Source organism: Leucoraja erinacea, chromosome 8 (assembly GCF_028641065.1).
Source record: "Leucoraja erinacea ecotype New England chromosome 8, Leri_hhj_1, whole genome shotgun sequence".
In the NCBI taxonomy this organism is placed as follows: Eukaryota; Metazoa; Chordata; class Chondrichthyes; order Rajiformes; family Rajidae; genus Leucoraja; species Leucoraja erinaceus.
In genome coordinates this window covers 47,621,018-47,646,657 of record NC_073384.1, presented here as the reverse complement: position 1 = coordinate 47,646,657, position 25,640 = coordinate 47,621,018, and the positions used below count along the sequence as shown (strand labels likewise).

Sequence of the window (25,640 nt, the reverse complement as noted above, 5' to 3'; positions counted from 1 at the left end):
TCAGTCATTGATGTAGCGGAGGTAGAGTTCATGGATAGGGCCACTGTACCTCTCAAACAAAGATTGTTCGATGTACCCTACAAAGAGGCAGGCATAGCTAGGGCCCATACACGTGCCCATAGCTACGCCTTGTATTTGGAGGAAATGGGAGGAGTCAAACGAAAAGTTATTAAGGGTAAGGACCAGCTCCGCTAGGCGGAGGAGAGTATCAGTAGGCGGGGATTGGTTGCTTCTCCGGTCGAGTAAGAAACGGAGGGCTTTGAGACCTCCTGGTGGGGGATGGAGGTGTAGAGTGACTAGACATCCATGGTGAAGATGAGGGAATGGGGGCCTAGAAAATGGAATTCATGGAGTCGACGAAGAGCGTGTGAGGTGTCTTGAACATAGGTAGGGAGGGATTTACCCAGGGGGGATAGGGTGGAGTCGAGGTATGTGGAAATAAGTTCAGTGGGATAGGAACAGGCAGAAACAATGGGTCTGCCAGGACAGTCAGGTTTGTGGATTTTAGGGAGAAGGTAAAATCGGGCCGTGCGGGGCTGGGAAAGCAACCTTGTCTTTCTGCCAGTTACTAGACTGGTATAAGAAGCCATGGATAAGGTACGGTACTGAGTAAAATGGAGTATTGGGTAAGAATATGAATCTGCATGAGAAATAGTGAAATGAAATGTATTGTAATGCTCTCAACTATTGCTTGCATATTTTAATCACTTTTATGGTAACTGGGTCATATTTATAACAATTCTTTGCAAAATTAATCAGACAAAAGAACAAATCTGATTCAAAGAAGGAGAATGGGTTACTGAGAGATCAACAGTGAGGTGTTCGTAATTGAGGAGGCAAATGGCAGGCAAGAGGCTGAGTTTTACGATGGAAATTCCAGAGCTTGACCTGCACAGCAACATAATGTGAGGCATAAAGGGGTGAACATGCAGGAATCTGGAGTTAGGGGAGAGACAGAAACTTGGATAGTTACAGACCTTAGAGCTACACTTGAAGGGAGAAGTGGAGCTGTGGACAGCTTTGAACGTAGACAAAAGTTAAAACATTTTAAACCATTGTTGGGCAAGAAGTCTATTTGGGTCTGACTATCAGTGCCTTAGTCCAGTATTTGGTGCTTTCTCCAATCAAAACTTCCCTTCCAAGAAACTACAAATGATGGATTGTGAACTAAACATAAAGTGCTGGAGAAACTTGGCGGGTCAGGCAGCATCTGTGGAGGAAATGGGGAGTTGACGTCTCAGGCCTGGACTCTTCGTCGGGGTCTGTAGAAGGGTCCTGACCCTAATCATGGACTGTCCATCCCCATCACAGATGCAGTCTGACCTGCTGAGTTCCTCCAGCATTTTTTTGTTCTCCTCCAATTTTTATTTGAGTGTTCATGGTCTAAATATACGACTTGTATGGCTGTATTTCTGGATGTCTAACATTATTACTTTGGACTTCTAGAATCCGATGGGATGACATTTGCTTCTGTGCAGCTATAGTTTACCAATCCATAGTGTGTCACCAGGGTTTACCACTGTGCAGTTGCTGGCAGTAATACATCATCAAGTTAACACATGCTGCTATTTGATGATTCATTTGCATTGCTTTAATGATTTGATATTTGGTAAACTGTAGAAAATGTGAATGTAGATTATGGTAATATGCAACTGCATTCCATCCTCTCATTGCACTAGGTCATTATTGAAGTGTAGGAATGAAGACATGTTTCAGATTGAAAGACCATTGGTTTTATAGTGCAGTACTTGTCATTTACCAAATGAACTGCCACACTTCCCTGCCATTTCTTTCTAAATTACCAAATATTGCAAAATATCCATCACAACTTCCTCCTTTCGCTGAACCGTGTGGAGTTTGCACGTTCTCCCTGTGCCCTTGTGAATTTCCTTTGGTTGCCCTTCCACATCCCAAAGATGAGCAGGTATGTAGGCCAATTGACCTCTGTAAATTACCGCTGGAGTGCGGGGAGTGCATGTGAAAGTGGGATAACGTGGAACCAATGTCAACAGGTAATCAATGTTCAGGGGGGACTCAGTGGGCTGAAGGGCCTGTTCCTGTGCTGTATCTTTCAACTAATTCAAATGAAATTTTTAAATTTCAGATATTTACCAGCTTTACTGGACATAGTCAGCTGGCCAGGCAGCAGCAAGAAAAATATGGTTAATGCTTTTGTCAAAAAGCACTTGTCGTGACAAAGGATCTTTGACTTGAAACATTATCTATTCATCTTTCATTTAATGCCTCCAGGCATCTGGATTGTTTTCAACATTCTCTGTGAGGTAGATGTCCAAATTATTCCCCCCCCCCACCCCCCACCTTCTGTATGTATTGAAGCCTGGATTTAATTACATAAGTTCTGAGGCTGTTTAATATTTGTGGTTATCTATATTACTAAAAGTCTGATCTTGACCGCTTTTGGCTCGCTGTAGTGTGATTTCCAAGAGAACGCCGCCACCTATAGCCGTCATTTTTGGCCACCTCGCTCAGAGCCCCCCCTCCGCCTTCCGGGACCGGAGCATTTTTCCCATTGATGAGAAATCAGAGAGATATTAATGTTTTTAAAAAAATCTCCATTCTCTCTGCTGCCCTCGTTGGCAGCATGGGGGAGGGACTATAAAACCCGGAAGTGTAGTCCCTCACAGTCTCTGCCAGACCCAGGAAGCGAGAGGGTCATGGCTCTCTGAGCTGTGAATAAAACTGAACACACGTCTACTCCACGAGTCCCCTCGATGCGGCTGTAAGGTGGCTGCTGCCCAATTGTTTGCCTCGCCTTTTTTAACAAGTTTGTGTTCACAAAATGAATTTTGGTTGTCGGGTGTCTGCTGCCCAATTGTTTGCCTCTCCTGTTTAAAAACATTTGTGTTCACAAAATGAATTTTGGTTGTTGGGTGGCTGCAGCCAAATTGTTTGCCTTGGCTTGGCTTTTAAAATCGTTGCAACAGTTGGCTGCCAGCCCAAGAATCCATTCTGCCCACAATGTCTATACTAGCCCTCTGGAAACCAGTACCTTCAGCTCGCAACACCCATACTAGCGCAACAGAAAGCTCCCCCCCACTGGCGAGCAATATTGGAATTGGTGGAGATGTGGAATATTGCGTTGGTGATCAGCTCTCCCGTGTGATGCTGGGACCCAACGGGTCCCACAGTCTAGTATTGTATATTTTTAAACATCATGTAGGCATTGTTCTGCCTGCTTTAGATTACAAGATTCCTAGTTCTGGAAGTTTCTTGTGATGGTTCACCACATTCATCAATGTACTTGTTCCTGCGAGCTTTTTTCTAAAATAATGGATGACATTTTATACAGATGGGTGACAACAGACAAAAACACTGTACAAAACAATTATAACCATATAACAATTACAGCACGGAAACAGGCCATCTCGGTCCTACAAGTCCGTGCCGAACAACTTTTTTCCCTTAGTCCCACCTGCCTGCACTCATACCATAACCCTCCATTCCCTTCTCATCCATATGCCTATCCAATTTATTTTTAATGATACCAACGAACCTGCCTCCACCACTTGCACTGGAAGCTATTCAACATGCCACTCTCTGAGTAAAGAAGTTCCCCCTCATGTTACCCCTAAACATCTGTCCCTTAATTCTCAAGTCATGTCCCCTTGTTTGAATCTTCCCTACTCTCAGTGGGAAAAGCTTTTCCACATCAACTCTGTCTATCCCCCTCAACATTTTAAAGACTATCAAGAACCTTCTGCGCTCCAGAGAATAGACCTAACTTATTCAACCTATCTCTGTAACTATATTTGAAACCCAGGCAAGATCCCTCTTACTCTCTCTGTCATACAATTGATTTACTACTGCTAAATGTGTCTGAGCTGCAATCTTCCAAGTTTTAAAATTTGTCATCACGTGCATCAAACGTTACAAGAATTTGTGCAAATGTTGAAATTCAATGAGGTGGGAGGATTTTCATTTGTGTGCATCCTGTAGTGGGTCAAACTATAGAAGCCACGCACAGATCCTTGTCCTATTTTCCAGACAGATCCTCTTTAAGTAGACAATGTAATAGCTGCACGTTTTAAAATGTAGTCAAGATCGAAACTGAGTCTCCGGAGCTGTAAGGAGCAGCTCTATCACTTTGCCACTGTGCTGCCTCTATAGGGCATGTGCCAAATTTATGTACAGTATGTTTAAATTGAAATGTTAAACTACCCCAAATTTCATTCTAAAATTAAATTTCATCTTTCCTAAATGGTGGAGAGAGTAAAGTGTTTTATTGTCATGTGTCCTAAAACAGGACAATAATGTTTTTGATTGCAGCAGCACAACAGATACATAAACATGGAACTTTGTAAACACCATAACAAATAATAAAAAATGTAAGTGTATATATAAAAAAGCAAACTAACAATCATGCAAAACTAAATCAATGTCTGCCAAGTCTATGTAGTTAAGAGCTTATCTGGAAGTTGTAGCTGGAGGCCAATTCATTGAATGTATTCAAGAGAGTTGGAAAGCTCGGGGCTAATGGAATCAAGGGATTATGGAGAGAAAGCAGGAACGGGGTACAGATTCTGGATGATCAGCCATGATCATATTGAATGGCGGTGCTGGCTCGAAGGGCCAAATGGCGTACTCCTGCACCTATTTTCTATGTTTCTAGAAGCTGCTCCTGAACCTGCATGTCAGTTTTCAGCTGCTACCCTCCTTCCTGACAGCAGGAGTGAAATGAGAGCATGGCCAGGGTGGTGTGGGTCTCCTGAGGCAGCGACTCCTGTAGATCCCTTGGATGATGGGGAGGTCAGTGTTTCCTTGGACCTTGCTAGCAAAAAGCTTTCTTATGATTTGCTCGGTGGTTGCAAAGGAGCATTTAATTAGTTGTGCTGCTACAGGCTTGTCACTTTAAAATCCAATAGTCTGTGAAGCAATAGGCATTGTGCTATTGAATCATCCATGCCCGAGGTGAGGCCTTTTATTTCCATGCTATATTTGGGTAGAATTCAAAGCCTATATCAGACAAACTGATGTGGGCAACTTTGTAAGTTCTTCCCAGGTATTTTGGAAACCTGCTACCCTGAAGTTGAATCTGGACATGTTACACACTCGGTGAAGCCCCCAACAAATAAATGCAGACTTCATAATCTTTATGGTGTGTCTCAAAATTTTTGTTTGTTTAATTTTCATTAAAATATAATTCCTTGATAAACAATGTGATGTCATAGAAACCCACGACTTGGCTACTGCCCCTTAAAATGAGCAACTCTTAATTTTGCAACTAATCCATCAAATGTAATTGAACATGTCACTGTTTTGTGATGCATATATTAAATACAGGCTCATTACTTCAGCTCATTATGTTTGACGACAATACCTCTATGCTGGAGCAGATTTCTCATTTGGCAATTTATTTTAGACTTTGGAGCTGCAGCGTGGAAACAGTGCTGTAGGCCCATTGAGTCCGCACTGACCAGCGATCCTACACATGAGGGGCAATTTACAGAAGCCGATTAGCCTACAAACCTGCACGTCTTTGTAGTGTGGGAGGAAACCGGAGCACCCAGAGAAAACCCACACAGTCGCAGGCAGAATGTACAAACTCGGTACAGACAGCACCGGAGTCAAGATTGAATTAGATTCTGGTGCTGTAAGGCAGCAACTATACCACTATGCCACTGTACCGTCCCCTAATTATTGCAGTAATGAACTTAAAGTGATGCTTAGTCTTTCTAAATCAGCGGTTACAAAATAAACAAGTAGTTAACCCTGCACACTGGCAGTGGGTTATATCATTGTTATATTTCAGAGCACAAGTATTTAATTAAAAGATACGAGGCAAGCTATGTAACAAGAAAGTGAGGGTGTCTGGGGTTATGGGAAGAAGGCAGGAGAATGGGGTTGAGAGGGAAAGATTAAATGGACCTAATGGCCTAATTCTGCTCCTATAACTTATGAACTTATGAAACTAGTATCTTGGGAGCAGAATTGCATCCACCATCTTTGGAAGGATGGGCGAGGATTTAAAACATATTTCAATAATTATTAAAATTAGGAGTGAGACTGCACACAAAAAGTAAAGTCTTATCTTCATAGTTCCGTTGGAATTAAATTTATTGCAACAGTAAAAATTCAATTTCACTTTAGTTTTAGAGATGCACTTGGGAACAGGCCCTTCAGCCCAGCAGGTTTACACTGACCATCAATCACCCAGCAAGGGCTCTAACCTTTAACATTGCAACCTTGGGAGAAAGGTTCTGACTGCCTACCTTATCCGTACATCTCATAATTTTATATGCAGTCAGGTCTTCCTTTAACCTTGGCAATTCCAGAGAAACTAATCCAAGTTTGTTTTGTAAAGGGAGAACCAGAACTGCACAAAATATTCCAAATGCAGCTTAATCTCCAAGTCATTTATACATATGTTACAAACAACAGAAGTCCCAGCCTTCCCAAAAAACTCCAATGATCACAAACCTGCAGCCAATATTACACCCACCACTATCCTCTGTCATTTGTAGGTAAACTAGTCCTGAATCTAAACAACCAAGCCACCTTGGCTCCCATGCATCTTAATCTTCTGGATCAGCCTACCATGAGGATTGGCATGGTGGCGCAGCAGTAAGGTTGCTGCCCTACAGCGCCAGAGACCCGGGTTCGATCCTGACTACGGTTGGTGTCTGTTCGGAGTTTGTACGATCTCCCCGTGACCGCGTGGGTTTTCCCCGGGTTCTCCAGTTCAACAATCCAAAGATGTACAGGTTTGTAGGTTAATGGGCTTCAGGAAAAGATTGTAAATTAATCCAAGTGTGTAGGATAGTGCGAGTGTATGGGCATCGCTGGTCGGCGAGGACTCGGTGGACCAAAGGCCTGTCGTAGTGCTGTATCTTTAAACTAAAATTAAATTTTATCAAAATCATTGTAAACAACGTTCACTGCACTAACCTCGTCAATCACACTCCTCAAAAAACTGGTCACAATTATACCACTCTTCCAAATGCTGCTAAATTTAGCAGAGATCATAACATTCTTTTTTGGAAATATTGTTACCATCATTTAGCGTCAATATCTCTCCAGTATACATTTTTCCTTTTTTTTCAGACATTTTGAATGATGCTGTCTTCGATGAGGACCACGATGAAGTAGTTATTGTGAAAGATATTGAAATGTTTTCACTTTGTGAGCATCACCTAGTTCCTTTTTTTGGCAAGGTTAGTATACAACTTGAACATCTATAATCTATGCATTTTGCATTAAACCAATACCAATATCTTGATTGCCCTACCCTGGGAAGAAGACTCTTTGCATTAACCCTGTCTATTCTCCTCATGATTTTATACACCTCTATATGATCACCCTCTGCCTCCTGTGTTTCAAGGAATAATGTATTAGCCTGCCCAGCTTCTCCCTATAGCTCAGGCTCTCAAGTCCTGGAAACATACTTGTAAATCTTCTCTGCACTCTTTTCACTTTTTTAATGGCACCTTCCCTACGGCAAGATGATGTAAACTGAACACAAACTCGAACAGTGGTATCACCTATGTCTTGTACAACCACCATTGTCTTGTTAAACTTGCTTGATATGAGTATTTTCTATTTATTTGTTCCGTTTATTATTGTCATTTGTACTGAGGTAGAGTGAAATGCTTTATATTAATATTTTTGAGCACCAACAGTGTGTTTTTTTAATGTACTTGCAAGGTATAATGCAGTCTTTGTAAAAATGCATGTGCTTTTCATTGCATGCAGAATGCAAAACAAAAATGAAAGGCAGAGGTAAATAAATGCGAGGATTTATGCCGGAATCTATCAATGATGCACAATTTTCTAGTTCCAAAATAGCAGCAAAGAAGATTACTATAGTAACACTAGTGTGCCAGTATTCCAGTGTACCAGGACGTACCTTTAGAAAGGAGATGAGGAGGATTTATTTGGCCAGAGGGTGGTGAATCTGCGGAATTCATTGCCACAGACGGCTGTGGTGGCCAAGTAATTGGATATTTTAAAAGCGGAGATTGACAGACTCTTGATTAGTAAGGGTGTCAAAGGTTACGGGGAGAAGTCATGAGAATGGGGTTGAGAGGGAAAGATAGATCATCCATAAATGAATGGTGGAGGAGACATGGTGGCTTAAATTGCCTAATTCTGCTCCCATAGCTTATGCACCTTCTGCCCCCTTCCCATTCCTGAACAGTTACTCACCACAGTGACGTTTTGCCTTCTCTAGTGGTTTCTTAATTTTGTCTCACTGTTTTAGCCAATGTGAAAGCTTTTATAAGCTTTCAAATGAGTCGAGGGCAATGTAACATGAAATCTTCTTTATGATTCTTTACTATATTTATTTCTTGATTGCAGGTTCACATAGGTTACCTACCAAATAAAAAGGTTGTTGGGCTCAGCAAACTAGCAAGGTAGGTAAACTCTAAATGTGATTTCACACATTTAGTTACATTCATAACATCGGTTAATTCATGAATATCCTTTTGCATGAGAAGATGAAGAAAAACGCAAAAGGAGATGAAAAATAAAATTTAGGAGGAATCGTGTTTATTTTGAAACAGAAGAATTACAAATGCAAGGGAGGTGCATGGGACTGACCTCGAGTCCTTGGATCAATAGCGAGGCCTCTTCATTCAACGGGATTCATGGGTTCAGCAGGTTCTCTGTCAATGTGACACTTCAGAGATGCGGCCTGATCCACTGAGTTGCTCTAGCATTTTGTTTCTATTTTCGGTATAAACCAGCGTCTGCAGTCCCTTCCTACACAAAGTGAAAGGCAAGAGCGGAACTCGCTATCAAAACATGGAGGGGACGGGGGACACAACGTTTTGGCGGCCACGCGCGCATGTGCACGCTCACACACGCGCGAGGCTTCGGAGGCTCAATCCAGCGCTAAAAGTGGAGATTTTAAAATCGGGATTACAAAAATTTGGGGGGGGGGATGTCCCGCACCTCTCAAAATAAGGGGGGGGACGTGTCCCCTCTGGCCCCCCCCCCCCCCGGGTTTTCCGCCCCTTGTGAAAGTCGATGGGTGCAGTGGATGGCAGCCATTTGGCCCATTGAGCCTAGCCCGTCTCTTTGGCCAAGCACCCTCCTTTGGAGGGTGCTTGGTCAAAGAGACGGGCTAGGCTCAATGGGCCAAATGGCTGCCATCCACTGCACCCATCGACTCCAGCAGCAATATTGGTGCCAACCGCACCTCCCTGCATGCCACCATCTCCAGCGCAGCACAACCCCTCTTTCCCAACACCACCCTCCTGCCCCAACACCCCTCTCTTCCCCCCCCCCCCCCCACCCCCCCCAACCATGGCGTAACCCACCCACCTGGGGCGCTCTACCCTCCCTCGTGTCATGGAGTACTACATGTGCCACCCCATCTCACTGACGCTGAGCCCCTCCGTCGCCCCATCCATCTACATGCCCGGAAACACAGAGGTAAATGGAGTTGGCGCCGGTGCCCGGTAACCAGTACCTCAGTGACCTGTCGCCCAGACCCCCCGGTAACCGGTTCCCCTGATACCTGGTACCAGGTGGCCGGTGTCCCAGGTAGGTGGGGGATTTATCCCCCCATTTTTTGAGGTGGGGGGTGGCTTGTTATCCCCCAGATGGATTATTATCCCCCAGTTTTTGGAGGTCGAGCAATAACAAAAATAACAATCACCTGTTCCTATCTCTCATGTAGGCTCTACATTATCTTTAAAAAAACATTGAAATCATACTTCTACGATGCACCAAAACATGATTTTAATACATCAAATTTACAAAAGTCCCTACCGTGTGACCCTCTCACCCCTCACCCCGCTCCCTCGCTAGTACCCCCCGAGGCCAGTGATCAGTGGTCGCTCAGCCCCCCCCCCCCATCCCCCCCACACTTTCAAAAACACTCCGCGGCCCCTGTTTATTGTAGATTTATTCAAATTGATTCTCCTATTCTGGCAGCTTCCTGAATTCCGCTGGCTTTTTACATTTTCAGCTCCATTCTCCCGTCTGAAGAAGGGTCTTGACCCAAAACCATTCCATCTATCCAGAGATGCTGCCTGTCCTACTGAGTTACTCCATCACTTTGTGTCTATCTTCGGTGTAAACCAGCATCTGTAGTTCTTTCCTACAGCCCCATTAAAGATGCTTTGTGTCCATTGTATCCTGGTTGCCAGTATGATTGGAAGCAGTGGTAGCCTCAAGCACTCAGTCGATTATATTGTATTGTATTGTATTCAAATTTATTGTCATTGTCTCAATTTGAGACAACGAAATGAATTTCACTTACAGGCAGTATCATAAAAAAAATCACCAAAAAATAAATAAATAAAAAATAAATAATGAAACATATTAAAAATAAAATTGAAATTGAATTTAAAAACAAAAAAAAAAAGAAAAAGAAAATCAGGGCGACTTCTGAACACTGTTCTAAGCCACTGTTCTTTTGGAATCATTTGTTTATGCAGCGGTGGCCGTAAGGATTGCTGATTTCAGTTCATGACGCGGAATAGAGCTACCTCTTGCCGAATACAGATTTGAAAATTCTCTTTTAAGGGGCCTTCTCTTCTATTTCCTTTCTTATACTGCAAGAATGAAGGACTTTCTTATGTTGCCTTCCATAATCTTCCAAGCATCTAAAAGTTCTTCTGCAGTTGTATGGGGATCTGGTAAGACCACATCTGGAGTATTGTGTACAGTTTTGGTCTCCTAATTTGAGGAAGGACATCCTTGTGATTGAGGCAGTGCAGCGTAGGTTCACGAGATTGATCCCTGGGATGGCGGGACTGTCATATGAGGAAAGATTGAAAAGATTAGGCTTGTATTCACTGGAGTTTAGAAGGATGAGGGGGGATCTTATAGAAGCATATAAAATTATATCAGGACTGGACAAGCCAGATGCAGGAAAAATGTTCCCAAATGTTGGGCGAGTCCAGAACCAGGGGCTACAGTCTTAGATAAACGGAGGGCCATTTAAGACTGAGGTGAGAAAAACCTTTTTCACCCAAAGAGTTGTGAATTTGTGGAATTTCCTGCCACAGAGGGCAGCGGAGGCCAAATCACTGGATGGATTTAAGAGAGAGATAAATAGAGCTTTAGGGGCTAGTGGAATCAAGCGATATGGGGAGAAGGCAGGCACGGGTTATTGATTGGGGACGATCAGCCATGATCACAATGAATGGCGGTGCTGGCTCGAAGGGCCGAATGGCCTCCTCCTGCACCTATTTTCTATGTTTCTAAGGTTCAGGAGGGAGGACTAGAAAATTGCAAATACAGGGCAGCACAGTGGCACAGCGGTAGAGTTGCTGCCTTACAGCGCTAGTAACCCAGGTTCGATCCTGACTATGGGTGCTGTCTGTATGGATTTTCCTAGGGCGCACCGGTTTCATCGCACACTCCAAAGACATACAGGTTTGTAGGTTAATTGGCTTTGGTAAAGCTTATAAATTGTCCCTAATGTGTAGGATTGTGCTTGGATCGTGTACGGAGATCGCTGGTCGGCATGGGCCAAAGGGCCTGTTACTATGCTGTATCTCTAGACTGAAAGATCACTCCTCATCCTCCTGCACTCCAAGGAATAAAGTCCTGGTCTGCCAAATCCTATAGCTCGAGCCCTAGATCGTGGCACCAACCTCGTAAATCTTCTCTGCACCCTTTCACAATATCTTTCCGATAATAAGATGACCAAAACTGAACACAATACTCTAAATGTGGCCTCACCAATTTCTTGTATAACTGCAGCATGATCTCCCAACTTCTATACTCTGTTCTCTGACTGATGTGCCAAAAGCATTTTCCCCCCCGGGTCCTATAGTTTTCTCCATGTTATTAACTAATCTTTTCTTTGACATTTTCTCTTTGGGTTTCAATTATACAATTATAGTCCATGAGCCCTTTGAAATATGGGAATCTTGCAATGTAATGTTCAGGCAAATGACGTTCAGTTATTTCACACTTGCACTGAGAGATATTAATACTAATAATCCACAGTGCCAGACTCTGACATGACAGTGTTCTTTTTCTTAACAGGATTGTTGAAATTTACAGCAGAAGACTTCAAGGTACCATTGGTTCAAAATTATATATATTTATCACATATCAATATAACGGCCATGTTTTAAATTTCCACGTCAACCCCTCCTTGCAATATATGGGGGGCCACTTTCCATTTTAACATGGGTCACAGGTCAGTTGCCTAGTACTCTTCTATCCAAATATATTGGCCAATTAGGTGACAATTCAAAGATTTGGACAAGGATCAAGACTTGAACATACCTAACTTTTTAAAAAATGTTCTCATGCTTTCCTCATTCTCTACATTCTTCTTCCACATGTATACATCAAACTTCTCCTTTACAACAATATTGTATACATTTGCTATTAAAAATATGGTTATGATGTATTAATAATGGGGTACTGATTGGGGATGATCAACCATGATCACATTGAATGGCTCGAAGGGCCAAATGGCCAACTCCTGCACCTATTGTCTATTGTCTAATAATATACAGTGACCAGAAAATGTTTTTCCATGGTTTCTGATCCACTACCTGCTTGAAATGTAAACTTTGTGCATATTAACAATGTATAAATGCCCTTGTTGGTTGTCTATTTGAGGCATCTACAACTTTAATATACCAGTAGTTTGCATTTCTAAATGCTTTGGCTCATTCTTTTGCTATTGCTCCTGTGAAAACCTGTTTGTGAATGATAACAAATATAGTTATTTGTTGGCGGTGAGAACTGACAACTTTTGTTTTCTTGCATTCTTTCCTTGCAGTTCAAGAACGGTTAACTAAGCAAATTGCTGTAGCCATCACAGAGGCTGTGAAACCAGCTGGAGTAGCAGTTGTCATAGAAGCCACGTAAGCAAGCCTTGAATTGATTTAAGCTCTCAGTTATACTATGTCTCTGCCTTTGTAATATTTTACATCGCATATGAAAAGGACTAAATTATTTTGATATTAACATATCTTTAAAAAATGTTCTACCAGTTTTGCATGGCATTAAATTCATTACAAGATGAAATACGACATAGATCATTACGGCAGTTACAGGCCCTTCGACCCACAATGTCCATGCCGAACATGATGCCAGGCTCAACTAATCTCCTTTGCCTGCATGTGATCCACATCCCTCCATTTCCTGCATATCCATCTAAAACCTTAACCTTAATTGCCTATCTCAAACCTTAAATGCAACTATCATAACTGCCTCACCAACATCCTTGTATTGCATGCACCCACACAAAAAAAAAACATACATCTTTAAATTTTGCCCCTCATCTTAAAGCTGTGCTCTCTAGTCCTTGAAGGTTCTAACTGTCTACCCTATCTATGCCTCTCATAGTTTTATGTACTTCTATTGGGTCTCCCCTCTACATCTGATATTCCTAAAAAATAATTTAACTTTGTCCAATAGAAAATATAGGATGCCCGGATGTTCCTGGACCCAGCTCACTTCCAGGGGTCATTCTTGTCTGCCTTCACTTCATTCTCTGGACCCAGCTCACTTCCAGGGGTCATTCTTGTCTGCCTTCACTTCATTCTCTGGGGGTCAGTATGTTTGGAAAAGCGACCATTTTTATCACCCATCCCAATTTCCCCTTGAACCTAGTGGTGAGTTTTTACTTAAGCCAGTGCAATCCATGTGGTAAAGGCATTCCTTCAATGCTGTTGGGCTGTGAAATGTTGGATATTGATTTGATGTCTCTGAAGGTATGGTGTTATCCAATGTCAGGATGTGTCACCTGGAACTAGGAGGTGGCAAATGTCTGTTCCCTTTGTCTCCATAGGTGGTAGAAGCTATATGTTTGGAGATGTCATTAGTTGTTAGTGAAGGATAGGATGAAAATTTTGAGATGAATACTTGAGATGTGCTTGAATAGAACACTCATATGTTTTATAATGTGACACCTTTGTGGAAAGATGCACATTTGTGCCAATACAATCTTCCACAGCAAATATATATAATGCTTCTTGTGCCAATACAGACAATGACTCTTGGTCTGGACCTGGCCACAACCAAATAAAGTCCTGCCCTTGTTCACTTCCAACAGCAGCAAAGCAGATTGACCTTTATCCTTAGCTTAAGATTGCTGTTCAGAAAAATCGTAACATCCTGGCAGGAATCCAGTTAAAATCAGATGAGAGCACAGATAAACAAACAGTGCGAGCAGCATTTGGGTCAAGTGTTTTAATGAGTTACCACGAGGAAAAGACCAGTTAAGCAATAAATATATTTACCTGCAAAAGTCACAAGGCTCAGTCATGAAGTGCAGACAAAAGGTGTAGGAATGAGCTGCAGATGCTGGTCTAAATCGATAGACACAAAAGATGATCAGTCTGAAGAAGGGTCTCAACCCAAAACGTTACCCACTCCTTCTCTCCACAGGAACTGATCCTGAATCTATTGAACATTGGAAAATGATTACCAATGCGTCCACTATTTCTAGAGCCCTGAGGACCCTGGGATGCAGACCATCAGGCCCAGGGGATTTATCATCCTTCAGTCCCATTAGCCTACCCAATACTATTTCTCGCCTAATGAAAATTTATTTCAGTTCCTCTACCCCCTTAGATCCTCTGTCCTACAGTACACCTGGGAGATTGGATCATCTAGTGAAGACAAGTACCAATTTCATTGTTGCCCATAATAATTTCACCCGTGTCTGCCTTCAAGGGACCCACATTTGACTTTTCTACTCTTTTTCCCTTAACATATCTAAAGAAGCTTTTACTGTCCTTCTTTATATTCCGGGCCGGCTTCCCTTCGTACTTCATCTTTTCAGCCCGTATTGCGCGTTTTGTTTTCTTCTGTTGTCCTATGAAAGTTTCCCAATCCTCTGGCTTCCGGCTACTCTTAGTTACCATTAAAGAAAGAGCTGCTATTTTAACATGCATTAAGAAAAGAATGTTTCATTGCTTTCTGTATTATCACGTGTATTAAGGTACAGTGGAATACTTTTTTTTTGTGTATAGATCAGCAAGACTATCACCGTACATAAGTACAATCCACCGGTTAGTACAGAATGTACAGAACAGCCCACTCAGTCTCTTTACAAGCGGTGCCATATTTGCATCATTTTACAGTTCAGCCACAGTTAGCTGCAGAGGCTTGTTGTGGCCATCGCCTCCATTCCGGTTGTCAGCCTTTGTTGCCGACTCCCTCCATCCTCCTTTCCGATTCCTGGTCTTCAGGGGCTTGCAGGAGCTGGTCTCACTGAGTTTCGCTCTCGGGAGGGTTCCTGCCTCCGTGGCGGGCGAGCCAGGCCTGCCGTTTGGGGCTGCGGCATTTCGGGGAGATCGTCTCTGGCAACTACCGACTGAAGTAACAAATTTTTTTTTGCAGGCACTTGTGCATGGTGATGCGCGGTGTGCAGAAAATGAACAGCAAGACAGTGACCAGCACAATGCTTGGAGTTTTCCGTGAGGATCAAAAGACACGGGAAGAATTTCTCACATTGACGAAAGAGTAGAAGGACTGTTTTCTAAGCAAAACTCTCTGCAGCATTGGGAATAAATTCTGGCCTGTCCTGAAAATAAGGTGTGCATTGAAATTTCAAAGACTTTCAAAGAATTTCAAATTCCTGCACTGATTAAATGCTGAGGATTCCATTTGATTCAAGCAACAGGCCAACAATTTCCAAAAAAATACTAAAGATAAACACAGTTGTCGTGCCATATCTGAATAATAGAAACCACATTACCACCAGTGTGTAGTGGTAATACACTTTGTACCTGTCAATATCTTTGTTGTGACTCGGTGTATGATTCTGCAGTTTCAGTCAACGTTCTAAAAATATTTCTAACTTCCTACCGTTTTATTTTTTAATAATAGTAAGTATTAAACCAACAGAGCTGGCAGCTTATTTGATTAATTCCCAAGCTTCAGGTTCGGGCATTAGACATAAAACAAACGAATGTGCGATGTCATTGCGTACTAATCTAATCAACTTATTTTTATCTGTTTAAAGTTCAAAGCCAGGTTAGGTGATGGCCGTCTACTTGTATCTGCGTTTACTCAGCCCAAACTGACAAATCAGCAGTTTCATCTTTCTGCTGACTTCAATGCTCTGGATGTGAACCAAATTCTTTATTTCCCACCAACAGGCAATATTTAGACAGAAGGCATGCTAAGTGGAAAAACATCTTGCTAGGTGCAATTCCAGTTAAATTACATTTTCGAGGACCAAATGTAGGAGGATTCATTTAAATCCAGTCATTCTACCTGGAAGCTTTTGACTGTGTACATAAAATATCCTGTGAGCACAAAACTATTTTTTTAAATGAGTGAAATTTTATTTTGAATATTGTTCTATTGGACAAGATTTATTTTAAATGTTTTTAATAGGTTTACTTTTTTATTTGGATGCTTCAATCTTTTTGTGATTTATTTTCAAATTTATATTTTCTTAGCATCATTGCATCCCTGCTGAACCTACAGTTACTGAAAGTATAAGCCAGGGTTCATAGTTTACTCTTCAGTCTGGTGGTGAGTTGGCTGAGCAGTCCCCAACAATCCTGAGGGGAAAACGTAAGCAGAAATCCAAGAATAATCACCCAACAAAGCTGAGCCCAAAGATCTTAGAGCAGAGCTCTTTGGCTGAGCCTCCAGAATATTTTAGCTGTAGTTATAAGGATGACTCTCTCAAAGCAGGTTTTGTGCTCTGGGTCACCATCCACCTACCCAAGCTGAACCTTCAGAGGACAGTGCGAGTCTTGATGATAGTCTCCTCTGTTGTTGAATGAACTAAAACTATTCACAGTCCACACTGACTCAACCTCAGTCAGCGGCTGGTGAATCTGTGAAATTCATTGACACAGATGGCTGTGGAGGACAAGTCAATGGATATTTTTAAGGTGGAGATTGATAGATTCTTGAGTAGTACAGGTGTCAGGGGTTATGGGGAGAAGGCAGGAGAATGGGGCTGAGAGGGAGAGATAGATCAGCCTTGAATGGCAAATGGGCTGAATGGCCCAATTGTTCTCCTACAATTTATGAACTGATGTGTAAAGTGGGCTGTTTAAATGGAGAATGCCTTTCACTTATGGAATTGTAGCTCAACAAGAATTAGAGCCTCATGGAGTGGAATGGAGATAAAGATGAGGAAGAGACAAGTCTTTTCTGAAATTGTTCACTAATAATTCGGCTACAACAGTAATTGGTCTGCAATGACACACAATTTAAAATAATGGCTGGTGATGTTAGAAATTAAGAAATTTGCTCAGCTTGTCACGTAAAATGGATGAAAACCAGTCGGCAGCCTAAATTGCACTGTAAATATTTTCCTGATAACGTCAGTGTCAATGGAAGCTCAACATTTCTGTGTTTTATTGTGTAGTTTTTACTACTTCCCTACCCCCTGCAAAAAAAAAAGAAATCCCAGTCTCTATGTGTTCATTAACTCCTTTGTCTGAATACTTTAATGGAGATATTAAAAGTGCTTTCATTAAAAATAAATTTATGACTCCAACAAAATATATTTATAATAATGGAGGATTATAAATATATGATAAAAGTAATACATGTAATCATTTCTCTCACTGGTCTTAATGCTGTATATCACCATGGTCTTAATGCAAAATCTATCACCATAAATTGGATCAAAAATAGACTGCTTAGTTTCTCCAATTGTACGAAGACTTATGTTAACAGTACATATTTTAAAATTCTCTGTATACATTTTTAGGAGAACATAGCATTTTATCAGTGAAGTAATTTGAACCTCCGTGGTTAATATAACAAATGCTGAGACCATCAATCTATTGTTATGTCTCTTTAAAGAGAAATAATTTGCATTTGCAGAGCATTACTTGAAGGATGTCCTAAAGCACTTTTCAATCCATAAAGTTCCTTTGAAATGCAGTCACTGTTGCAATGTAGCTGTCAATTTATACACAGCAAAGTGACAGATAATCGGGTAATCTGTTAGATATGGTTTGTGGGAGAGGGCAAGGGTAATAGGGAGAACTGCTCTGCTTTCCTTGTGTCCTGGATTCTTTTGCATACACTTCCCAAAAGATAACAAATATAAAATTTACCTTGCATACATGTGGGAATAAAGCCCGAGCCCTTAACCTTCTTATTCAGAAATGAGAGTATTACCAGTAAGCCAATATGCCAGATATAAAGATAACATATATTTAAAGGATAATGCTAAACTGGTGCTTTGAACCATAGGTCATTTTCCAAAATGACGTACTATGAGGCCTTAATGAGTTTTCATCGCATTATGTAAAATGTTTGAACTACAGAAATTAAACAAACATTTTAATGTTCTGTCAGCCACTATCAACTAAATGTTCTGTATTTCTACTGCGGATATTATTACACTTTTCATGATGTGTTATTATAGTACTAAAATTGATTTTGTAGCCTTGTCACCATTAAATTAAAAGGCTTTAGAATTTAAAAAAATGTAATCACTGTATACCTGTGGAAATACGTTGTGCCTTTATAATTTGTGCAATATGGAAAAGGTGTTGATGGGGATTGTTTCATATATCATTATTTATGGGGAAAAAAGTAGAACTATTTTAATTTGCTGTTGCTTGTCTGTACCAATGTCAGTGTTCTCGTGAATTATTGAAGATATACCAAAATCTATGTTGTATCTATTAATAAAATGATTTTTTCATAATTAATACAATTAGAATAATATTCTTATTTTCTTAGGTGAAAACAACTCATAGTTTTACATTTTATAATGGATAGAATTGTAAGATTGTACCATGAGATCATTTAATAAATTCTATTCCTAAATTTATACTAAATAGGCAATTTCATGTAAAATGAGAAGAAATATTTATTTCAAACATATTTGATGTTCATATTCCAATGTCAGAGAGTACAGTTTTTACATTGTTGTGACCTTAACCAATACCAAAGCTTCTTTTTTTTTTAAATTAAAAATATATATTTTATTTTGTTAGAAGTAAGTACAATCATATGGCACCAAAGTGCCTAAAATATATTTTCATAATACATTTTATGTACAGCTTCTTATTTTTTTGTTATAATAAAGAAAGATGAGAATAAGAAAAATAAATTAGATAGTAAAGGATAGAAAGACGTGAGGTATATAGTGTGTGAAGAAAAAGAAAAAAGATGAATGAGTGAAGAAAGTTGAGGAAAAGAAAATAGAAAAAAGAGAATAAGACATAAAGAAAAAAAAAAGTAAGGAGATCATTGTTTATAATCTTGACCATCCCTCGTCCAGTCCTGAAACAGTTAGCTTTTACAATTGTGTTGCACCATATGATTCCAAAAAGACGACAAATGGAGACCAACTCGTTATGAATTGGTCTGATTTATCCATTAGGAGGAATCGCATTTCCTCAAGATGTGCGGTGTCCAACATGCTTGCAATCCACATTTTAAGCGTTGGTATTGATGTATTTTTCCAAAATTTAAGTATTAATTTTTTTGCTATTATTAAACCATAATTAAAAAATAAATTTTGAGATGTGTTCAATTTATTCCCATCTTCCATTACTCCAAATATAATCATTTCAGTATTAGGTTCCATTCTTATCTTGAATAATTTTGTAAATATTTCAAAAATATCACTTCAAAATCTATAAAGTTTTATGCAGGAAACAACGGAGTGTGTTATAGTTGCATTTTGGGATAAACATTTATCGCAAATGGTGGATATATTTGGATAAAATTTATTCAATCTTGTTTTTGAATAATATAATCTATGTAAATTTTTTAATTGAATTAGATTATGACTTGCATTAATCGAACATTTGTGAATATATATCAAGTACTTTTCCCATGTAACCTTCGTAATTTTTATCATTAGTTCCCGTTCCCACTCTTCCCTAAGTACTTCTGTCGATGGTAGGTCTATATTTAAAATACTATTATATAAATATGATATTAATTTTTGTGAGTCAGCTTTAATATTCATTGCTTCTTCCAATAATTCAGCGGTTATTTTTTGATATCCTTGTATATATTTTTTCATGAAATCGCAAATCTGAAGATATTTAAAATATTGGTTGTTTTTCAGTTTAAATTTTAATTGTAATTGTTGGAATGATAGTAGGTTTCCCGTTTCGTACATATCCCCGATCCTTCTAATTACGAGACTTTCCCATTGGTTATATGTTTTATCAATAAGAGATGGTTTAAATAAAGGGTTATTCGCTATTGGCATTAACAATTATAAATTTCTTAATTTTAAAGATAATTTTATTTGTTTCCAAATTCTTATTGTACCATATATAATTGGGTTCATCTTAACAGCAAAGCTTCAAGAACCATATTATAGTCGCTGTAGAATTGAGGAATTTAAGGGAAACAGGAAAGTACTTAGAGAATTAGATGGGCTGAAAGGTACCATGACATGTCCTTGGTAAATAGGACTAAGGAGAATCCCAAGGCATTTTATGTATATATTAGGAGCAAGAGGTTAGGAAAGGGTATGTTTATTCAAGGACAAAGGAGAGGATTCATGAATGGAGCCAGAGGAAGTGGGCGATGTACAAAATAAAGACATTGAAGTGGTAAAGTTTCAGCAAGGAAACTTTCCAAATTAATATAGATAAGTCACACAGGGGGCATGGGTAAATGGAAGTGGCGCCCCAGGAGATAGTTGAGGAAAGTATTATAACAACATTTAAACGATATTTGGACAGGTACATGGATGGGAAAGGTTTAGAGGGAAGTGGGACTGACACAGTTGGAACTTTGTGGTTGGCATAGGCAAGTTGGGACGAAGGGACTCAGTGATGCATGACTCCATGACCTTACGCATTTTGATATTAGAACCCTCAGAACCATTGATGTAGAAAAGGATCTTGTCCATAGTAGGTCCGTAGTTCCCTGAAAGTAGCAACACGTGGATTGGGCGGTAAGGAATCTACACATAATGCTTGCCTTAATCGTGCGGGGCATTGAATATAAAAGTTGGGAAGTCTTGATGCGCCAGTGTAAAACGTTTGAGCAAAACCTTGATTTTGCTAGCCCCAATAGCTAAATGTAACTCTCTCTTGAAAACATCCAGTGAATTGGCCTCCACTGCCTTCTGTGGCTGAGAATTCCACAGATTCACAAATCTCTGCGTGAAGAATATTTGTCCTCATCTCAGTCCTAAATGGCCTACCCCTTATTCTTAAACTGTGATCCCTGGTTCTGGACTCCCCCAACATCAGGAACATTTTTCCTGCAGTTACAGTAAGTGGAAAATCTAGCAGGCAGGTAGGATGCTTTCTCCAACCACCCCCATTTGAATGCTACTATCTTACACTGCTTCTACCCAGTGCTTGGTATCTACTTCCAGCAGCCACTGGTTGTCCTCCAGGATGCACCGAGCCACAGCCTGGTCCATGCCGGTCACCAAGGTGAATTCAGCGCAGAGACTCTCACGGCGCCTCCGACGGCCCGGGTGGCTTGCACTGTGGCTGCTCCATGGCCAGAGCTGCAGCGAGCGATTCGCCAGCCCGGCAAACACTCGCCAGCCCTGGCTCACCGTCCGCATAGTGGTTAAAACCCCCCCAGTTCTGTGGCCCAAGGGGCTTTACATAACAAGATCGCTAACTAATCCTTCCTCATTACACAATACCCAGTCTACAATGGCCAGCCCTCTAGTCAGTCCTCTACATTTTGGCTTAAAAAACCATCCCATATACATTCCAGGAAATCCTCCTCCTCAACACTGTTACCAATTTGGTTGGCCCAATCTATATGTAGATTAAAGTCACCCATGATAACTGCTGTACCTTTGCTACATGCATCCCTAATTTGCTGCTTGATGCTATCCCCAACCTCCCTACAGCTGTTTGGTGGTCTGTATACAACTTCAAACAAGCGTTTTATGCCCTTGGCTATTTCGCATTTCTACCCATACTGATTCTACAGCATCCAAGTTAATGTCTCTCCTTGCTATTGCATTAATCTCCTCTTTAACCAGCAATGCCACCCCACCTCTTCCTTTCTGTCTATCCTTCCTGAATATTGAATATCTCTGCATGTTTAGTTCCTAGCCTTGGTCACCCTGGAGCCATGTCTCCATAATTCCAACTATATCATATCCCTTAACTACTAACTGTGCAATCAATTCATCCACCTTATTACGAATGCTCCTTGCAATAAGCCACAAAGCTTTCAGGTTTGTATTTCTTTTCTCCCATTTACCTTTTGCTTCTGTCCTCCTTTTATGGGCCCGTCTCCTTGCATTGGTTCCCATCACCCTGCCCTGTTAGTTTAAACGTGATCTTTTCACTCTTTCTCGTTAACTGCATGCATACACTTCCATGTTGCTGACCCCCCCCCCCCACCACTGTTTATTGGGGTGGGAGATTGCAACCTTCACGTGGCCCGCCCTGTTTCGATGAATGCAAAGCACAATCAAATAAGATCAAATAGAACAAGTTGTCCTACAACTTTGGGCTGATCACGCCATATGCAAGGAGAAGACTGTTTAGTTTAAACCCACCCGTGTAGCACTAGCAAATCTGCCTGCCAGAATGTTGGTCCCCCTCCAATTAATGTGCAACCCGTCCCTTTTGTACAGGTCACCCCTGCCCCAGAAGAGAACCCAGTGATCTAGAAATCTAAATCCCTGCCCCCTGCACCAACATCTCAGCCACACATTCAGCTCCCCTATCTCCCAGTTCCTGGTACTGGAAACAACCCAGATATAGGCAACCCACCGTAGAAGTGCTGTTTTTCAGCCTCCTACCCAGTTCTATATACTCAAGTTGCAGAACCCTCTTCCTCTTCTTATGGATGTACATTGATCTGAAGCAATAATTTTGTTTCTCTCCAAGGATACTGCCTGACTTGCCTGAGTATTACCACGATTTTCTTTTTTATATCAGATTTCCAGTATCCAATATATTTTGATTCTGTATATTACTTGTTGTCATCTTTTAAACAATGCCTATCAGTCAGGACTTTAATAAAACAGCGCAGAAACCTGCAGATATGGGAAATCTGGTAACAGATCAGATTTGTTTTTTTTTTAATTTATCAGAGCACATTATGAATGCTATTTCTAGGAACTTGATGCATCAGTGGCAGATTTCTTTGTTAATATGATATTAAATAAGCTGCCTGCAGAGTTCATGGGAAGCCTTAGCCAGACCTAACTAATCTCAAATTAAATCACTGCTTTTATTGAAAGCACAAGATAAAAAAGTTTCCATCCAAGAGAAAAAAAACTATTTCACAACCATAAATAGCCCAAAGATGATCATTTCGACATTTGATATTTTCAATTGATTACTTTCAACTTACAGATGTTCTTTGACAACTTTAACTGCTATCAAAACAGTTACGTGCATTACCTGATTATCCTTAATAATTGTTTGATTTAAAGGAGATATACAGCTCCATTTCAGCAGTGTCAACAGATTTACGTGCACCATTTCCAACCTCGTCCTTGGCAAATGGTGTTCCCGATATGGCCTCCTTTACATCAGCGAGACCTAGCATAAACCAGGCAACTGTTTCGCTGAATAAATTTGCTTGGTCTGCCGAAGCCTGCAGCATCGCCTAGTTGCTGACCATTTTAACTCCTCTTCCCATTCCCGTACTAACCTCTCTGTTCTGGGCCTCCTCCATTGCCAGTGTGAGGACGAGTGCAAACTGGAGGAACAGTACCTCATATTCTGCTTGGGTGGCTTACAACCCAACGGCAGGAACATTGAATTCTCCATTAAGTAACACCCATCCTTTCCCTGAAGAAGGGTTTCGGCCCGAAACGTTGCCTATTTCCTTCGCTCCATAGATGCTGCTGCACCCGCTGAGTTTCTCCAGCTTTTTTGTGTAACCTCCCATCCTTTCCCCTCTCTCTTTCCTATGCCCCCTCATCCCAATGCACACCCACTTGTTCCATCTTTCCCCCATTCTTTATCCCATATCCCTCCCACGCGCTTTACATCGCATTCCTCTTCTCTCCTTCTCTGACACCTTTTTGTCTCCTTTTCATCTCAAGCTTTGGTCACTTATTCCACCCATCTGCCCCTCACCTGTATCCACCTATCACTTGCCAGGCCTTATACCACACCCACTTCTTTACCACCTACTACAATCAGACTGATGAAGATCCTGACCCACCTAATCATGCCCGCCACAGATGCTGCCCAACCTGTTAAATAACTCCAGCATTTTATTTTTCAAGATTCCATTGACAGTTATTTTATTCAATACCAAAATCCTTTGCACTAGTATCATTTAATTAATTCTGTCCTCTTGTGTATATTTATTAAGCAAGTAACTGCAAACATTTGGTTCATTCACAGTGACTGCAATGTCACAGGACACAAAGACAAAGTAACAGTTTAATCAATTTTACAAAATATGTAACCACCATGAATCACTGCTTGTGATATGGAGTTTACAATGGGCAGAATCCTATGTCACAACAAGTGCAGCTCCTACAATCAACCTCTAACCCAAAGAGATCAATGCCATGTGAATTACTGATAAAGAAACATATCAGGGTGAATGGGTGGGCAGAAATCCATCGATTTGCAAATGCTAGAGCAGAAATATCACAATGCAGCTGCATTTGCAATCCTGCTCCTAAGCCCGGCAGTAATAAACCATAATCTGCAGCATGGAGTGTAGAAACTAGGAACTGCAGATACTGCCTCACAAAAACAAAACTCAAAGTGCTGGAGTAATTCAGTGGGTGAGGCAGCATCTCTGGAGAACATGGATAGGTGATGTTGAATCAGGATCCTTCTTCAGACTGAGAGTCAGGGGGACCTTTTGTAGGCGGAGTTGGGGATAGGGTAGTGGGAGTGAAAGCTAGAAGAGGGGAGGGACATGACCTTGCCTGCTCGGTTTTATCCGTGTTCTCCAGAGATGCTACCTGACCCGCTAAGTTACAAATATTTGTGAAGATGAATTACATAGAAAAAATGCATAAGAAGGAACTGCAGATGCTGGTTTAAACCATAGACACAAAAAGCTGGAGTAACTCAGCGGGACAGGCAGCACCACTGGAGAGAAGGAATGGGTGACGTTTCAGGTCGGGTCTGAAGAAGGGTCTCGACCCGAAATGTCACCCATTCCTTTTCTCCAGAGATGCTGCATGTCCCACTGAGTAAAGGGCCTGTCCCACTTTCACGATCTAATTCACAACCTTTTTTACTCGTAGACATTTTCCATCAGGCTAGAAAAAACGCCGCGACCTACTTGATGCCACGAGTACCTACGACTAGCATCATGACCTGCTACGACCTACATACAACCTTCTATGACCTGCTGCGGGTACGAATCAAGGGCAAACTCGGCAGAGGTCGAGAATTAGGTTGTGAAAGTGGGACAGGCCCTTTACTCCAGCTTTTTGTGTCTACGTAGAATAGATGCTGCTAAAGTTACCATTATAATGAATATACTGCCATCTTGTGGCAATCCTGGTAAATATTTTCTGCAAAATAGATGGCTCTTGGTGCCCAAAAGTATGAATGAGAGGTGCTCCTACCCAGAGGAGTATTAAAGGGGTATTCTGTAACAATATATGAAGGGGAAAATAATTAACTCGTATGCTTTCTTAAAACTATCCAAGTAGAGGTTAGTGCACTAGAGCACTGTGGCAGTAGATAGGAGGTGGACTGAAATTAGCAGAATGTTCTTTCATGGCAATGAAGAAGCTTCAGGTGTGCTTAACAATTTGAGCACTGAAGACGATCAGTATTAAGCATAGTATTAACATGCCAGAGACCAGGAATACAAAGGGG

The 25,640-nt window shown here is 41.0% G+C and overlaps 1 protein-coding gene across 1 annotated transcript in view; it reads left to right on the top strand.

Moving 5' to 3' along the window:
• Positions 1–18,657, top strand: part of gch2 (GTP cyclohydrolase 2) — a 25,203-nt gene extending 6,546 nt beyond the window's left edge. Inside the window, exons 2-6 of the mRNA XM_055639650.1 lie at positions 7,063–7,172; positions 8,317–8,372; positions 11,968–11,999; positions 12,719–12,803; positions 15,289–18,657. Of these exons, the coding sequence (XP_055495625.1) occupies positions 7,063–7,172; positions 8,317–8,372; positions 11,968–11,999; positions 12,719–12,803; positions 15,289–15,415 (410 nt within the window). The 3' untranslated portion in view covers positions 15,416–18,657. The remainder of the gene's footprint in view (positions 1–7,062; positions 7,173–8,316; positions 8,373–11,967; positions 12,000–12,718; positions 12,804–15,288) is intronic.
• Positions 18,658–25,640: the final 6,983 nt, after the last annotated feature.